At 38.1% G+C, this 19793-nt stretch overlaps 2 protein-coding genes across 3 annotated transcripts; one reads left to right on the top strand and one right to left on the bottom strand.

Annotated features, from left to right (window-relative positions):
• Nucleotides 1-525: 525 nt before the first annotated feature.
• trappc1 (trafficking protein particle complex subunit 1) lies at nucleotides 526-7828 on the bottom strand (the record flags this gene model as incomplete). Of its 2 annotated transcripts, none has more annotated exon segments than NM_001430947.1 (5): nucleotides 526-787; nucleotides 5645-5783; nucleotides 5863-5933; nucleotides 7467-7565; nucleotides 7786-7828. In NM_001430947.1, coding segments are annotated over 4 exon segments (438 nt in total). In that variant the 3' UTR covers nucleotides 526-658.
• Nucleotides 7829-8074: 246 nt separating this feature from the next.
• psmb6 (proteasome 20S subunit beta 6) lies at nucleotides 8075-18123 on the top strand. The gene is given in 6 exon segments (NM_131152.1): nucleotides 8075-8143; nucleotides 12423-12490; nucleotides 12578-12709; nucleotides 12826-12955; nucleotides 14356-14500; nucleotides 17996-18123. Coding segments are annotated over 6 exon segments (672 nt in total).
• Nucleotides 18124-19793: the final 1670 nt, after the last annotated feature.

Below are 19793 nucleotides of genomic sequence, written 5' to 3'. Positions count from 1 at the left end.
ATCTGCAGATTTATGCAGAATGATTACTGTAACAAAGTTTTATTCATTCATTTTCTTTTCGGCTTAGTCCCTTTAATAATCCGGGCTCGCCACAGCAGAATGAACCACCAACTTATCCAGCATGTTTTTTTTTACGCAGCGGATGCCCTTTCAGCTGCAATCCATCACTGGGAAACATCCATACACACTCATTCACTACTGTTAATTCAGTTCATCAATTCCCCTATAGCATATGTGTTTGGACTGTGGGGAAAACCGGAGCACCCAGAAGAAACCTACGTCAACACAGGGAGAACATGCAAACTCCACACAGAAACACCAACTGACCCACCTGGGACTTGAACTAGCAACCTTCTTGCTGTGAGGCCACAGTGCTAACCACTGAGCCACCGAGTCACCCCGGACATAAATTATACAGCATAAACTACATACTTTTACACTGATCTTGCTTCATACTCATATTGTGCATGAGCACTGACTCAACCACACACACACACACACACAGAGACACACAAAAAAGGAAAGTAACGTCATAAAAAGAGTTATTTATTTATATTCAACACAAGTACGAACTGAGCAGTGATTGGGGAACAGAGTGAATGCGAACAGAAGCTGGTGGTGTTTTATTGTGATGATGAAGGGATAAAGGGATGTGGGCTCATGCTGCGCGCACACTGAAGAACGGTAGCGCTCGGATGAAGGAGTCCAGCTTAGAGTTGAAGAGTTCACTCTGCAGAGACTCACCCAGAACACACAGCGGGTTCTTCACGATCAAATCCACATACAACTACAGCAGACAGAAAAGGGGGAACAGTTACTATAGTAGAGTGCCAGAGTACAGCATCACAGTTACTGTAGTACAAGAGCAGAATACCTGAGTACTAAACTACACTGAGTACTAGACTACACTATCAGTTACTAGTTACTATACAATAAAGAGTACTAGAGTACAGTACACTATCATTTACCATAGTTACTATACAAGACCAGAGTACTAGACTACACCAAGTACACAATAATTTACCATGGTTACTATACAAGACCAGAGTACTAAACTACAGCAAGTACACTATCATTTACCATAGTTACTATACAAGACCAGAGTACTAGACTACACCAAGTACACTATCATTTACCATAGTTACTATACAAGACCAGAGTACTAATTTACCATAGTTACTATACAAGACCAGAGTACTAAACTACACCAAGTACACTATCATTTACCATAGTTACTATACAAGACCAGAGTACTAAACTACAGCAAGTACACTATCATTTACCATAGTTACTATACAAGACTAGAGTACTAAACTACACCAAGTACACTATCATTTACCATAGTTACTAGGGATGTAACGGTATTGTAAATACCGTCATACCGCAATATTAATTTTTTTCGATATTACCGAAGTCGCATGACTCGGTAAAACTATAGGTCTTCTGAGAAAATTTGCTCAGGCGAATGAAGCGAACGGGAGGTAGCGAAAACTACAATCCCCATCATCCCTTGCGGTCTGTTGTCGCTACAGATCCAGTAATGCGGAAATGGAGTGTGCTGCTAGAAGCGGGGATCAAAAAGAGCTGTAAAACTCTAAGGCCCCTTTTACAAGAGTGCATTTTAGTTTTAAAACGGCGTTGTAGAATGAAAACGATCCGCGTCCAAACTCGCGTTTTACCCAGCGTTTCTGAACAGCTCTCCGTCCACACCAAAACGCTGAAAACGCACATCACGTGACCACACACACACTCTCGGGCAAGCGCTCCAGCATTTCTACCCAGATGAGAGCTCTGCTTGTCGGACTGCTCATCAAGCATCTCCCGCTGGATCTGATCTCGCTATATTTGCTAAGCGTGATATTTCATTCATGTTGTTGTCTTTATCTAACGACATAGGCCAATTCCCTGACTTTGGTCATTGGAATCTATTAAGTTACTTGTTCACGGGTAACATGTTTTGGTTAAGCGCAAAGATAAGTTAATGATTAATCCAGGTACATTGACTGATCGCTTGCCTTTATTTCCTACAATGTATAAACTTATTGTATGTTATACTTTTATAATTATCGATTATTAAAACTGATATTCAGCAAAAGAGAGGGTGTGTTTCGTATTTTCACTGAAATTGAAAGGAGGCAGTTGTTATCGGCTCCGTTTTGTTATAAATATCCACACAGTGAAGATGACGCTCATATATGCAGCACGACGCCTCAACATTTCTGCTGTCTGTTAAGTTGCTAATATTAAAAAGAAAATAGGCAGTTCCTTATATCATGTTTACATTTTATTGATGAGAAAGTGAAACAACGTAGCCAAGGTGATGTGAATGAATTTATAAAGTACACTGTTCCCTTTGAAGATTTACCCGTGTCCTCGGTATGTTTTCCATATCAAACTGAGAAGGGGGAGACTGCAGCCTTGATCAAACTTGCGAAGTCTTAACTTACAAGAAGAGGATGCAAGACTGAACTGTGTGTGGGCTACTTAATATTGAGGAAAAGCCCCAATCAGATAGGCGAACGTTTGCAGCCCCGCCTCCGTTTTCAGATGTCTCCGTCTTTCCCCATCCACACTGAGACGGAGCAGCAGCGTTTTAGAATGAAAACGGCCTCTCCAGCGTTTCCAAAAAGCTCCGTTTTCGGCGCTCAAGAAATAAGTCATATAAGTCATATCTCTCTTGTCCCAGAAACCTCAGTACCAAATGAGAGGTTTTTTTTTCTGTTGCAGGGGACATTGTAAATGCCCAGAGATACCAGCTTTTACCAGATTATATTTATATGATAATTTTCCTTTAAACCCATCTCTATCTAAGTGAGTGAGTGATTAAATGTTGAATGTGATGAGTTTTCAACAATACTAAATTAAAAACTTACATTTTTTTTTACATGGTTTAATATTTTTTTTGTTATTAAAATTGAAGTTCCTGTTTCAAAGCTTACAGATAGATGGCTAATTTGTATGTCATTGACACTTTTGGCACTTTTTTGGAGTATTTTCATAAGTTTTGTTTTTTCCTGTAAATGATTCAATAAATACCGTACCGTGACATTGATACCGAGGTATTACCGTACCGTGAAATTCTGATACCGTTACATCCCTAATAGTTACTATACAAGACCAGAGTACTAAACTACACCAAGTACACTATCATTTACCTTAGTTACTATACAAGACCAGAGTACTAAACTACACCATGTACACTATTATTTACCATAGTTACTATACAAGACCAGAGTACTAATTTACCATAGTTACTATACAAGACCAGAGTACTAAACTACACCAAGTACACTATCATTTACCATAGTTACTATACAAGACCAGAGTACTAAACTACACCAAGTACACTATCATTTACCATAGTTACTATACAAGACCAGAGTACTAATTTACCATAGTTACTATACAAGACCAGAGTACTAATTTAGCATAGTTACTATACAAGACCAGAGTACTAAACTACACCAAGTACACTATCATTTACCATAGTTACTATACAAGACCAGAGTACTAAACTACACCAAGTACACTATCATTTACCATAGTTACTATACAAGACCAGAGTACTAAACTACACCAAGTACACTATCATTTACCTTAGTTACTATACAAGACCAGAGTACTAAACTACACCAAGTACACTATCATTTACCATAGTTACTATACAAGACCAGAGTACTAGACTACACCAAGTACACTATCATTTACCATAGTTACTATACAAGACCAGAGTACTAAACTACACCAAGTACACTATCATTTACCATAGTTACTATACAAGACCAGAGTACTAAACTACACCAAGTACACTATCATTTACCATAGTTACTATACAAGACCAGAGTACTAGACTACACCAAGTACACTATCATTTACCATAGTTACTATACAAGACCAGAGTACTAAACTACACCAAGTACACTATCATTTACCATAGTTACTATACAAGACCAGAGTACTAGACTACACCATGTACACTATTATTTACCATAGTTACTATACAAGACCAGAGTACTAATTTACCATAGTTACTATACAAGACCAGAGTACTAAACTACACCAAGTACACTATCATTTACCATAGTTACTATACAAGACCAGAGTACTAAACTACACCAAGTACACTATCATTTACCATAGTTACTATACAAGACCAGAGTACTAAACTACACCAAGTACACTATCATTTACCATAGTTACTATACAAGACCAGAGTACTAATTTACCATAGTTACTATACAAGACCAGAGTACTAAACTACACCAAGTACACTATCATTTACCATAGTTACTATACAAGACCAGAGTACTAAACTACACCAAGTACACTATCATTTACCATAGTTACTATACAAGACCAGAGTACTAAACTACACCAAGTACACTATCATTTACCATAGTTACTATACAAGACCAGAGTACTAATTTACCATAGTTACTATACAAGACCAGAGTACTAAACTACACCAAGTACACTATCATTTACCATAGTTACTATACAAGACCAGAGTACTAAACTACACCAAGTACACTATCATTTACCATAGTTACTATACAAGACCAGAGTACTAATTTACCATAGTTACTATACAAGACCAGAGTACTAAACTACACCATGTACACTATTATTTACCATAGTTACTATACAAGACCAGAGTACTAATTTACCATAGTTACTATACAAGACCAGATTACTAAACTACACCAAGTACACTATCATTTACCATAGTTACTATACAAGACCAGAGTACTAAACTACACCAAGTACACTATCATTTACCATAGTTACTATACAAGACCAGAGTACTAATTTACCATAGTTACTATACAAGACCAGAGTACTAAACTACACCAAGTACACTATCATTTACCATAGTTACTATACAAGAACAGAGTACTACACTACACCAAGTACACTATCATTTACCATAGTTACTATACAAGACCAGAGTACTAATTTACCATAGTTACTATACAAGACCAGAGTACTAAACTACACCAAGTACACTATCATTTACCATAGTTATTATACAAGACCAGAGTACTAAACTACAGCAAGTACACTATCATTTACCATAGTTACTATACAAGACCAGAGTACTAAACTACACCAAGTACACTATCATTTACCATAGTTATTATACAAGACCAGAGTACTAAACTACACCAAGTACACTATCATTTACCATAGTTACTATACAAGACCAGAGTACTAATTTACCATAGTTACTATACAAGACCAGAGTACTAAACTACACCAAGTACACTATCATTTACCATAGTTACTATACAAGACCAGAGTACTAAACTACACCAAGTACACTATCATTTACCATAGTTACTATACAAGACCAGAGTACTAAACTACACCAAGTACACTATCATTTACCATAGTTACTATACAAGACCAGAGTACTAAACTACACCAAGTACACTATCATTTACCATAGTTATTATACAAGACCAGAGTACTAAACTACACCAAGTACACTATCATTTACCATAGTTACTATACAAGACCAGAGTACACTGAATACTAATGTACAGTAAATATTACAGTACAAGACAAGCGTACTAGAGTATAGTAATAGGTTGCTACAGTAGAAGACCATGACTACGATCATTAGAGTAGAGCGGAGTCTTACAGTGCTGTAGATCTGCTGCAGGGTTTCTCTGCAGTTCGGCACACTGAGGTCTGTGTTCATCACCAGCCTGATTCCTGTGGGAGTTTCATAATAATGCAGTTTATAGCGGCTGGTCTGGAACGACAGGAATCCGTCTTTCCTGATACGCTGAGTGAAGGAATTACACAGATCCTGACGGACAAACATGCATGTTGACTGGTTAACGAGAGGAAGGATACATGTCCAGTGGACTCATCTTACTGACGAAAGAGCGGATGGAGAACAGCATCCCGTACATCAGCTTAAACTCCTGACAAAACACACATCATCACCATGATCATCATCAACAATGTCTATAGAAATGTTGTTTTAAAATAAATCAACTGTGCTCTGATGAACAACTAATGAAGCACAACAATCTGAATATTCTTAAAAAAAACACTCTAAATGTTTCAATAATAAAGAATTATTCACAGTATTTTGCATGATCATTATTAAAGTCTACACTAAATCAGGGGTTTTCAAACTGGTTGCAAGAGAGTGCTAGGGGGCCTGCGAAAAACTTGAAAATGATTTTTATGAGATATTTTTTCCAATCCTAAATTTATTAATGACTATAAATTATTAATCTATATATAGTTTTTTGATTTATATAAGTAGATACTTAATAGTAATGTTTTTATCCCAAAATCCTTTGCCCTCTTTAAGGCTTTGCATACAATTAGCGGCTATAAGTGCGGTACAGATGATGGAAAGATTTTTAAAGAATCCAGCTCCCGCAAGCAGTTCATGCAAATCTGACTTGGCGAGGGTTAGGGCAAAAACCAGAAAATATAACAACTCTTCCATTGCGCTTGGTTTTACCTGCATGTTAAAGCAGGGAGTCGATATACCTCAGTGTGTTCTTTGTCAAGCGATTCTCTTCAATGAATGCATGAAACCATCCAAGCTCAAGCGCCATCTACAGCAGAAACATCCCAATGAGGCAGACAAATCGACAATTTCAAACAGCAGGAGCTGTGTTTGGCCTGGCAGGCTAGCATTTTTCAGCAGCAAGCATTAACCCCAGTGAGGTGTTTAAAATGTTATATTTGGCATCACTCCACATGGCGCGTGCTAAAAAGCCGCACACAGTTGGCGAAGCATTGTTATTACCAGCTACCAAAGACATCGTCAAAGAGTTATTTGGAGAGGAAGCGGCACGAAAGGTAGATTGTGTGCCTTTGTCAGACAACACAGTAAGCAGACGCATACGTTCAACTTAAACATTTAGCAGTTTTCCATAAAAACAAGACTACAGAAACTACAAATGTTACAAATATCAAGGTTTAACTTTTCATCTACCACTGCCTCATTTAGAAAAGCTATCTTTTTCATTTAATTTAAATATTTCATTGTATTTAATGAAAAAAAAAATTGAGAATACTTTTTGGCTATAGTGAGTTGCCAGCTAATAAAATAAATAAATTTAAAAACAATACCATTTTGCATGCCTGTGAAATACGAACTGGTGTCTTTAAGTTAAACAGAATTTTAGTTGACATATTTATACTTGAAATGTATAAGTGCTTTTAAACTTTAGGCAAAGGGGTCCCCTGCAAGAAATCATCTTATTTGGGGGTCCCTGAGATTAAAAAGTTTGAAAACCCCTGCACTAAATTACTGAAGATCAGCATGTGTCTACCGAAGGGGTTATTATTATTACAATGATTTCACATCATGCATGAAATCAAACAGGAAAAACACCACAATTAAATACGTGGATTACAGAAACTATTCCAGAAAGACTGGAAAAAGAAGATGAAACATTAACAAACATCTATTATCTGTAATCATTCAGTACCTCTTCTTTGGAGATTCCGGCCTGTTTCTTGCGGTTCCACTCGCTGTAGTGAAGGCAGGTGCCATTGCGATCAAATATATACAAGTTATGAACAGTCATCTGAGAGAAATGACAGATCAGTTCATGTCAATAATAATAAATGATGATAAAATACATCAGCAACATCTAGCAGAAACAACACACACACACACACACACACACACACACTTAGATCATCAGGATAACACACCATCCGTGAACTACACCCAACACGGTTTCGAATATGTGTGTTATGCGAATATTGACATTAAAGGGAATGTTAAAAGATTTTATTATTTACCTTCCGCAGGGCTGTCTGCCTGAGACTGACGGGTCAGCTGCCTGATGCGAGCTAAAAAAAAAATCCCAGGAGACAATAAACCCATGTAATGTGCTTCAAATGAACATGAATGCATAAAAATCCGCGTATTTCATTGCTTTAAAATTTCGACTGTAATTCTTTAGTCCTGGGTTTTATTGTCTGTCAGGCGGCTGTGGATGCTTAACACAGGCACATATGCGGACTTCTACAGTGGGGTCCTTCAGTGAGTAGTTTATGCAAGATGGCCGCGACGTTGCAGTTTCCAGCTATGGCTTCAACTTTAAATAATTATAATGATTTATGTCCGGATTGGACGCAGAGAGAAGTCAGCACAGGGGTGAGAAGTATTCATAATCATATTAATAATGTCATAATGCTAATTTATGGTGTGGAATAACGCGTTTATCAGGCCGTAGACGAATAAAAGTCGGCGAATGATGCAGCAGATCGTGACACAACAGAAGTGGAGGATGAGCGCCTTCATCTTTCTTCTTTTATACCGTATATTCACATCAAATTTATGCTATAAACATATGAATTTGTCTTTGCAACATGTGCTGTTATTTTCCTGTGTATTATTGTGAAGCTGCTTAAGTCAGTCTGTGCTGTAGAGCGTAATAAAGCCTATTTAACGTAAATGACGCTACATTTAAAAGTAACATGTTGTAATTACACGTTAACTCCATAATAAAGCATTTAATATGATACAAGTCATACGAGGTAATAATGGAGAAGAAACTGAACATCAAACTGAATGTTTATCTATTTAAAATGACCAAATTTTACCCTAATGGTGTAATTGATAGTAAAATGAGCTTGAATTATTAGCTGATGATTTGTAAAAAAAAAAAAAAAACTATGTAAACGCTCTTTTTGTATTTAAATACTACATTTTTATAACAAGAAGTTATATTATTCTATTTTATATAACTATTAAATTATAGTAATATAATTGATTGTGTATTTTTTTTAGGAAGGAAAAAAATCTCTCTCTCTCTCTCTCTCTCTCTCTCTCTCTCTCTCTCTCTCTCTCTCTCTCTCTCTCTATATATATATATATATATATATATATATATATATATATATATATATATATAAATGAGCAATTCCAGCAATATGGATGTGACATTTGCAGTAAAAATTAAAAACATACATTTACATAAAAAGTATATGTTAACATTATATGGAATCATCTGTTTATATTTTTCAAAACAGCTAACCACAGAGTTATAGAAGCAAAAAAATATCAATCTGTAAACATTTTTATATTTTAAATGAGGAAAATAAATGTGTTATGGAGTTTACAGTACACAACATACTTTGTAGTAATTCTGTAAATTAAACTGCTCAATCAAAAAAAATATCAATCAAAAGGACATGAGTCACTTACTATAGAACAAAAACGATTGTTTTTATTTTATTTGACATTTTTTGCATTTATGAGGATACAGCTCTGTTACAGATGTGACGTCTCTCTGTCATGGATGTGACGAATGTGAAATTGCCACTTGTGTGAATTTGGTAAACCAAATATAAAAGTTTAAACATTAACAGAGACAATTTTGAGTATTTTTAAAGCACTGTTAAATACTTGCTCACACAACACAGAAATGGTTTTGCTATTTTGGCCAAAACTTTATTTTTATGGCAAGGTTGACATTTGCATGGAATTGTTCATATATATAATAAAATGTGTGTCAGTCAGTCAAATTATTTATATCCCTTACATTTGAAGCTAATAGTTAGATTGATGTCTAGGGCCAGGTTTTTCAAAAGGTTTAATCCAGATAAAATTGATCCGGATTTAGTAATCCTGTTTTTGCGATCCATGATCACGTAATCCAGCTTACGTTTTGAGTCAGTTTTTTAAAGCAACATCGGATTGGATCAATCTGATCCGGATAGGAACTTTTCAGGATCACTAAATCTGGATAACCAGTGCTCAAACAGGGTAAAAAAATCACAATGTAGAACTATAGATATGTAAAGAGCGACAAGTAGAATAGCCAGTGTGGGAAAAAAATATAACTTTATTTCTGTTTGAAATGAAATCTGACAACACAAACACGTTACATTGAGGATATTTGTAACAGGTTTGAAATTTAGATGTATTAAATAACAAATAAAAGACTTAATCAAAACCTCCACAATAATTTCAGACTTCCTCATCTGATGTGGAGGGAGCAGCTTGCCTGAGCTTAGCCTTTAGGAGCCAGATCTCAAGTCTGGCTCTGGTTTGCTGCAGTTGGGTCAGAGTCAGTTGTTCCTCTGCCAGATGAAGCTGTGCTTCTGCCCTTTCAGTCTCTTTTTGCAATTGTTGAAAGCGATTTCAAAAATCAGTCATTGCCATTCTTTGCATTTTTTTTTTTGTTATTCTCTAATCATTGCATGCATCACTGATAAATATTCAAACAATACATATTTTCCATTGGGATGAATATATATCAATTAGTGACAGAATAAGATGTTTTGTTTTTGGTCAATGACAGCTGTTTGGGGGATTATTTTATGAAGCCAAAATCTTTCTACTTTGCTGTAGGCTTATACTGAAAGGCTGAATACGTTAAAGCCACTCACTGTAGCCTGACGGATGAACAATTAAACGTTAAATAGGACATCCTGTAAGATACTGCATGATCAAAATATAGTATTATTTGATAATTTTATTAAGTTTTCATTACATTTTGGGCATGAAATCCACACTGAATGAATCCACCCTTCTGATGAGATCAGTTTAATCCTGTTTTTTGGATCAAAGTGATCCAGATCCTACAAAAAAACAGTTCTGAAAAACCCAAACTAAAGGTTTGATCCAGATCAAAACCAAGATTGGATTACGTGATCTAATCCGATTATGTAATCTGTTTTTTCTTTTGAAAAACTTATTTTCAAGATTTGATCTAATCCCTTATCCAAAATCCTAGTGGATTACTTTTGAAAAACCGGGCCTAGGAGTATGACATTAAGGCCGTACTCACACTAGGTACAGTTGCCTCAAACCGGGCCAAAGCACGCTTGTCCCCCCTCCCGTCTCCCCCGACGGCCCGCGCTCACACCATATCGGGCCTCGGCACGCTTACGTCATCGCTGCTGCGCTGTTCAGAAGCGCTCTCTATGGCAAGCCTTTTTAGCATTTAAATCTTTGTTCTTACTCCATAAATATATTAGTGATATCTCTAATTATATTTTGACTAGTCATAATTATATTTCCACTACTCAGAATAACAATTAGAGATATCTGCAATTGTACTAGTACGAAATCAGATTTGAGATATCTGCAAATATATTATGACTAGTCATATTCCTCCATTGACTTCCATTGAAAAATATTTGCAGATATCTCTAAATGAGTTTTGACTAGTCACAATTGTAATTAGAGATATCTCTAACTGAGTTTTTACCAGACATAATACATTTGGAGAAATCTTTAATTCGTCCTATTTAGATATATTTACAAATATATTTGAAGATATCTCTAATTAATTTACTAATAGTCGAATTACAGTTGTAGATATCTTGAATTGGATTTTTGACGAGTCAAAACTCATTTAGAGATATCTGCAAATATTTTTCAATGGAAGTCAATAGAGGAATATGACTAGTCATAATATATTTGCAGATATCTCCAATCTGATTTCGTACTTGTACAATTGTAATTGCAGATATCTCTAATTGTCATTCTGACTAGTTGAATTATAATTATGACTAGTCAAAATATAATTATATCTCTAAATATATTTATGGATAGTCAGAACAAGGTTTAAATGCTAAAACGGCTTGCCATACGCTCTCACCCAGTAGCACAGTGGAGAGTTCTCTAGTTATTTCCTTTCAGTCGTTTGTTACGCAGTGACATGCAGTCAAATATTTCGCCAAACAGTCCTTAGGGATGCGGGGACACGCAGTCAGATATTTCGCCGAACAGATCCGCCACTTTTGCCACTCATAAACAATCATAAAGCTCTCGTGCTGCAGGAATGAGGAGGTCTGCTGAAGGTGCAGCTGGCGTGCTGTGAGGAGTTCTCGTCTTTAATAAACTACGGCAGTTTGCGTTCACTGAACAGTAAGAATGATTAATAAATCCATATGAAACAGCCCCTTAAAGTCACGTCTCGCTTTCGGTTTCGGGCTTTGGCGCGTTTTGCACTCACACACAAGCGTACCGTGCCAAAGCTCAAGTGTACCGCGCTCCGGCACACCTCTTCCAACCGGGCCAAGTGAACCGTGCTTGAGCCCGATTCAGCGCACTCACACTTCTCAAACGATCCGGGAAACGGGCCTGGGCACGGTACGGATGGCATAGTGTGAGTAGGCCCTAACACACACGTAAAAGGTCCACTTAATCCACTAGGAAACCTAAATTATTTATAACAATTTTTACAAATAGTTTTCATATTTTAAGCTAGGATAATTTGATGATGCAATAATAGCCTTAAAACTGGCCCTAACAATACTCAATTGTCACCTGAAATCTTTATTCTTTGCCATTACTCTTTAAATATTTGACTGTTTTTTTATCATTTCAAACAGAATCCCGTTTAGTATCATCATTTATTTGTTTTGTAATTCACTTATATTTCATAATAGTGCTGTAACTGTGGTTGTCTTGTGTTCAGACCACCATCATGGCGGTGGAGTTTGACGGTGGAGTTGTGATGGGCGCAGACTCCCGTACCACCACTGGGTGAGTTCAGCAGAGGGATTCTTACAGGGTTTGAGTGTGTTCATGAGTGTGTTTGTGTGTAACAGATGGCTGATGTGATCTGTGCAGGGCTTATATCGCCAACCGGGTGACTGATAAACTCACACCAATCCACGACCGCATCTTCTGCTGCCGCTCTGGCTCAGCGGCCGACACACAGGCCATCGCTGACGCTGTCACCTATCAGCTGGGCTTCCACAGGTACGGTGCAACACACACACACCTAGTCACACAGTTCACAGTCAGATGATCAGCGCAGTAGAGACGTCTGGTGTTGTTTTGGTGTGGATGTAGACTCTGTCTCTGTGTGTTCTCAGCATTGAGCTGGATGAAGCTCCTCTGGTCCAGACCGCAGCCAGTCTGTTTCGGGACATGTGTTACCGCTACAGGGAGGAGCTGATGGCCGGCATCATCGTGGCCGGGTGGGACAGACGAAGAGGAGGACAGGTATGGCTTAAGCAGGAAGAGTATATCTGAATGAGCAAGGGCGAGAGTATGTATGTGCACGTGCACGTGTGTGTTTGTTTATATATGTGCATGAGTGTATATGTGCGTGTGTCTGTATGGGTGCGCTCATATCAGGCACATGCACACATAGTCAATGATAGCATGTGCCCATCCAGAATCGGTCTTTTCCCTGCACATGCCTTTCGGAAAATCTCTGCACGGTGCTGGCTCGCACTATGCTATCTAAAACGTGCCCAGGTGTGTTTTTCGCTTCGTTCAATAAATGTGAGGGTCTGAATTGGGCCCAGGCATGGTCGGAAGAGGTGTGCCAGAGCGCTGTTCGGTTGGGCTTTGGTGCGATACGCTTGCAGTGTGAGTGCCTGAGCCTGAAACTGAAGACGCAACGTCACTTTCAAGGGACTGTTAATATGGATTTATTAATCATTCTTACTGTTCAATGAACTCGAACTGTCATCGTTTATTAAAGATCACTGCAGGACAGCTGCACCTTCAGCAAACCTCCTAATACCTGCAGCACGAGGACTTTATGAACATATATGAGCGTCAACAGTGCTGAATCTGTTCAGCAGAAGATTTGACTGTGTCACTGCATCACAAATGACCAAAAATAATACAAAACCATGGAACTAAAGCAATGTCCACTGTGCTGAGCGAGAGCGACTCTTCTGTTTAACTGAAGTCGCATCATCGATAATGTAAGTGTGCTCTGGTTCAGAAGGTGAAGATGCAGTGTGAGTGCAGGCTGTCAGGGAAGAGGGGCGGGGGACGGGGACAAGTGCGCTTCGGCAACTGTACATAGTGTGAGCATGCCCTAAATGCATGTATGTGTAAATATATACAGTTGAAGTTACAATTATTATACCCACTGTTTATTTTTTTCCCCAATTTCTGTTTAATGGAGAGCAGATTTCTTCAACACATTTCTAAGCATAATAGTGTGAATAACTCATCTCTAATAACTGATTTATTTTCTCTGTGTCATGATGACAGTAGACTAGATATTCTTCAAGACACTTCTATACAGCTTAAAGTGACATTTAAAGGCTTCACTAGGGTAATTAGGTTATCCAGGCAGGTTAGGGTAATTAGGCAAGTTAATGTATAATGATGGTTTGTTCTGTAGACTATCAAAAATAAATATAGCTTAAAGGGGCTAATAATAACTTTAAAAAGGTTTTTAAAACATTAAAAACTGCTTTTATTCTAGCCGAAATAAAACAAATAAGACTTTCTCTAGAAGAAAAAATATTATCAGACATACTGTGAACATTTCCTTGCTCTGTTAAACATCATGGGAAAATGTTTAAAAAAGAAAAAAAATTAAAGGGGGCTAATAAATCTGGCTTCAACTGTATGTGTGTGTGTGTGTGTATGTTCAGGTGTACACGGTGCCAGTGGGAGGGATGTTGACCAGGCAGCCGGTGTCGGTCGGTGGATCCGGCAGCAGCTACATCTATGGATATGTGGATTCAAACTACAGAAGCGGAATGAGCAAAGAAGAGTGTCTGAAATTCACTGCAGGAGGTCAGACCAACAAAACACACACAAACACACAAGTTGTGCCTTATTTCCACTGATCAGAACAGTATGCGTTCAGTATGAGTTCCACTTTCACAAATCAGGGTCTCATTTATAAAACTGTTGAAACCATCCTAAAATTGAACGTACTCCAAAATAAATGATGGCATATTAACTAATGATTGACTCGTATGATGATTAAATGGGGTTTAAGTCAGTATTTAAAGCTCTTGTTAAATAAAAATAGTTTTCTAGATGTTAGTATCAGTATGTTAGTTTTAAGGAAAAGCTAGTGTGCTACAAAACAGTGACAAAATTAGCATTTCGAGGATATCATTAGGTAAGTTATTGTATAACGATGGTTTGTTCTGTAGACTATACGTGGACAGCACATTTTAGCTCTTAAGGGGCTATTTAAGGCTGCTTTCACACCTGTGAATCGATTCAGTTGTTCCGAAACAGAGATTACAGTTGTTACATTGTTGCTCTTTGCTCTTGGAGCGGTTCGCTTTCACACTGCAAAGTTTCTAATCGGACCAAAAGAGCTAAAACAAGTCACGTGCGAGTAAACTCTCCTCACATTGGTCAGAGTGTCAGGGTTTATTTTGCAGCGTCCCGCTCAGCTGTCAGGAGAGGTGGTGGTTTGGTGGTGATTGACAGGGTGCGCGCGCGACATGTCTGAGGAGAGACGTGGTGGGGAGGGGTGAGAAGTGTGCGCGACGATGCCTATTTGAGGACCGGGAGGGAGACACGAGATTACCGGGAGATCATCACTCGTTTGCGGGCATCCGGAGACTCGCGAAACTTCCCGCCCTACTCATAACTCTCTCTTCATATAGCCTTAAGCCTATTACATTTCCATAAAACACTGTGATATAACCGCGCTCGGATCGGATCGCTTTCTCACTGCAATCGAACCGCTCCAGGGTTCGTTTCAATCGAGCCGAGACCACCTCATTCAAGCGATCTCGGAGCGATTACTTTGGCGCGGAACAGAGCGCGATTGCCCTGTTGACATATGCCAATTGAACCGCACTAACTAGGCAAACGAGATACGTTCCGAAACAAAAGTGTAGGTGTGAAAGCACCCTAAAATACTTTGAATGTTTTAAATTTAGTTACAGACACAGTGTCATCCTGCAACTGTTTTGCAGCATATGAAATGTCCCAAACACTACTTTAACTGTCCCAATTGGGCAAAGAATTTTGTTTTTAATCTCTGATACACAGTAATGCAGAGTTCCACACAATTCATTCATGTTGTCCCAACACAAATCAATTAAGCCAAGCTAACACTTTTAACAAATTTAGGTGGATTGAACATAAACAAATTAAGTTGTCCCAATGAAGTCTCAAGAATTGTTTTGTTTCAGCTTATTTTAATTAAGTAGTTTGAACAAGTAACAAAAGATATTTGTTTGAGTGTAGTCAAGGAAGTCAGGAAAGAGTGTTTTATGTAAATTGGGACCATGAGTCCACATATATGGACATCAATTTTCTCTAAAAGGACATCATATCAAAAGATGATACTAGGGGTGTCACGATTTAGGCTTTTAATCGAAATCGATCGAATTTTATGCTCAATTTCGATTATCGAATCAAAAAATAGAATCGTCGATGCTGCCACGCCCCCATGTTACGTCAGCTTTGCTTGCCAGGCGGGAAAAAACAGGCTTGTTGAAGTGCTTGTTAAACTGCAGAAGCAGGAGACCCGTCGACAGAGCTTAAACTCTCTCCTCTTTCAATGAAGTCGCCGGTGTGGAAGCATTTTGGATTTCCAGTGAGTTATGTTGACAACGTTCGTGTTGTCGACAAAAAAAAAAGCACAGTTTTGCAAGCTCTGCTATGTACACATTACGTACGGTTCGTCCGATAGACAACACCGGCATCGCGATCCTCCACCCGCCCCCGTTGCAAATCCGCTCGCGAAAAGTACACACTCAGGCCCTGTTTACACTGTCTTTGTTTTTAAATGGCATTTTAGAACGACAACGATTTGACATCCACAGTGGCGTGTAGCATTTCTGATCAGCCCTCCTTCCTCTCTACCTCTGACACACACACAGACACAGACGCACACACACAGCCATGGGCTCGAGACAGCGGGTTCAGGCAGTCAGAGGACTGCTTTAATCTTTCACTCACTTGTACTTCGTCATTTTAGCGAACACCTCAGATACTGTTGGCTGGTTCCTGTTGGTTGTGCGTCTTTTTTACAGACGCCATTATAACGACACATCACTGCCTATTCACGAGTCCCGCAGAAAAAGTGATTGACAGGTGGTAATTATGTGTGTAACTTGCCTTTATTCATTTACTGTATGATTTGTTTATGGGTAAAACAAAGACCATGCAGGTCAGGTAGTTTAAACGGTAGGCTACAAATAATTAATTCGTCATTAATTAATTAATCATAATCGAAAATCGAATCGAATCCTGCCTTTAGAATCGAAAATGTAATCGAATCGAGGATTTAGAGGATCGTGAGACCCTTAGTTGATACTTATATTTTATTCTAAATAGGTTCCAATAAGCCCAAATAGCAAAGAGAAATAAAAAATGCATGTAAAAAAAACACCTCGGGCCTTAAAACTAACACATTTTAAGTGGATTAACTTGCACAAATGAATTACTCACCTTAAGATTAACAATGCGAGTTCGCAAAATAAACACTGTACATTTTGATTTTGAGTGGACTTTACCTCTTTTGTGCTCTTGGGGACGTCTTCATCCACTCCTGGCTGATTTTGAGTCTTTATTTGGCCACAAGTTTCTCTGTGTTTCAGCAAATGGGATGATTTTTGCTGAGGAATCTTATTTTGACAGATTTTGGGGAAACGTTCTGACATTTTTTTAAAAACACAATGAATTCTTGAGCCAATTTATTCTCTTTTGGTTATGTTGGTGCTGGTTTTGCCTCATTGACTTCCATTGTAATCACATTTACTGATTGCAAAGCCATGACAGCAGATGATCATGCATTCTTGACTGTTGCTGGTTTTCCCTGTTGGGAAGAGGTAAAGTGTGTAAATATTACTGTTGATCATCAGTTGCAGTGCAAACAACCTTTGTTTCTGACTATTATATGGAGTATAGTGTGTCTGTCTGTCTGTCTGTCTGTCTGTCTGTCTGTGAGACCTCTACGCAATTACCTCGATATGTGAGGAAATCAAAATAAGCAGCTTAGCTCTCAGCACATATGGTAAACACAGTAAGTGTATTTGTGTGTACACTAAAGTCTGCTGTATTACTCTGTATGAAAGCCAGAAACCCTTCAGCACAGGCCAATCTAAAGGGTTAATGCTGATAACTGATGATCAACAGTAAAATGACTAATTCATGCATGATTATATGCTGCTATGGCTTTGCAGTAAAATAAGATTATCAGGGAAATCAGTGGGGTACAAACAGCACCAACAAAACCGAAAGGGAGTCCATTTGAAGAATAGGGTTAATAAGCATCACTGTGCTTTTCTAATATGTCTGTGTCTCTGTGTGTAGCTCTGACTCTGGCCATGGAGCGGGACGGCTCCAGCGGTGGAGTGGTCCGACTGGCGGTGATCTCTGAACAGGGGGTGGAGAGGCAGGCCATCCTCGGGAACCAGTTACCACAGTTCTCCACCGTCTGAATCTTTACTGTCCAAACTCATAACCTGACCACGTTTGTCATACACCGTTTCAATAAACCTGACTTCAGTCTTCTCACTGGGAGTCTTGCTGCTTTATTCAAACAGTGTTTAGCTTTACAATTAATTCAATGAGATGAAAACTGTCTGAGAAATAGGAGATGGATGCTTTGTCAATAGGATGAATTGTGCATTAAAACACATTTAGCTCAATAGACTACTAATTAGCTGATTATTAATATTAAGAAGTTGTTGGGTTTAGATATTGGGCAGGATTGGGATTTGGCTAGTAGTTACCAGTGGGAATTGTTACTTAAATAATGTTAGTGATAACAACATTTACATTTAGACCTACGTGGAATTAGGAAAAAGTAGAGCCACTTAATAAGCTAGTTAGGTTTGTCTATAATTGATTTACACTTAATTGACCATTTAATACTAATAAAGTGGCTTTGAAAATATATAGGCGATGTAAAAGTTCCTATAAATGTGACATTATTAAAATGACATTGATTAATTTATGGGTGAATTCAAATTCATTTTGACTAAAGTCTAAATATTAACTAAGATTTTTAGCACAATAGACTATAGAACAATACTAATTAGCTCAGTGGTTCTCAAACTGTGGTACGTGTACCACTAGTGGTACGCGGAGGAATCAAATATGTCATGTACATGCTACACACATTTCAAAATAGATAAAAAATGATGTATATAATATGTCATATATGACATATAGCCTATATTTATGATGTAATCTGCCACGTTTTTTAACTGTGCAGAGTTGTAGCTGCTTTACTGGGCCTACTGCGCTACTGTATTTCAATACTGCTCATTTTGGTGGTACTTGGAGAAACAATTTTTTTTTTACTGAGGGGGTACTTGATGAAAAACGTTTGAGAACCACTGAATTAGCTGATGTTCATATTAAAGAGGTTGCTGGGCTGAGGTGTTCGGGAGAATTAAGGATGTAGAATAAGATCGTAATTTATAAGTGCTAATAAACAGTTCACATGTTATTAGTAGACGATCGGCCGTCCATTGGATCTCATTACTGTCGCGATGGCAAGCAGCTGCTTTGTTTTTTATTTATTTATTTAATTAAAACTGAGATACAACCTGAAAGACAACAATACAACACTTGCTATCACAATCATCAACACTTTATTTTACAGACATAATATGCTGTTGTTCTATTAGAGTTTTCATTCCAAAATGGCTGCCCTCTAGTGGCTGTTTCCCACATTACACTAGAGTGTCGCCTCTTGGCCATTCTAAGCTCTTTGATATAATATATATATATATATATATATATATATATATATATATATATATTGCAATCATGATTTTCGAAAGTATTACAGCGCTTAGTAAACATTTATTATTACCATTTCGTGAGTCTCCCCTTAAGCCTGGTTTATACTTCTGCGTCAAGTGACCGGCGTAACCCACGGCTCAAGGCTGATTTATACTTCTGCGTCAAATGCCGGCGTATGCCACGGCGCTGACGCATAGCCCTTCACCTTCACTGACGTGCACCTCTCAAAAAAAATGTAACTACACGTCGCAACGACACGTAGCGCAAGCTCTGAGATTGGTCGGCTTGGTATCGCTGACGAGTCTGGGCGGGACCGAGAGCCGCGTGAATGGTGCGAGCCTGATGGAGCGTTTTT

Source organism: Danio rerio, chromosome 23 (assembly GCF_049306965.1).
Source record: "Danio rerio strain Tuebingen ecotype United States chromosome 23, GRCz12tu, whole genome shotgun sequence".
Taxonomy (NCBI): domain Eukaryota; kingdom Metazoa; phylum Chordata; class Actinopteri; order Cypriniformes; family Danionidae; genus Danio; species Danio rerio.
Note: the sequence above shows the minus strand (reverse complement) of the source record. Positions and strands in the feature narration are given on the sequence as shown.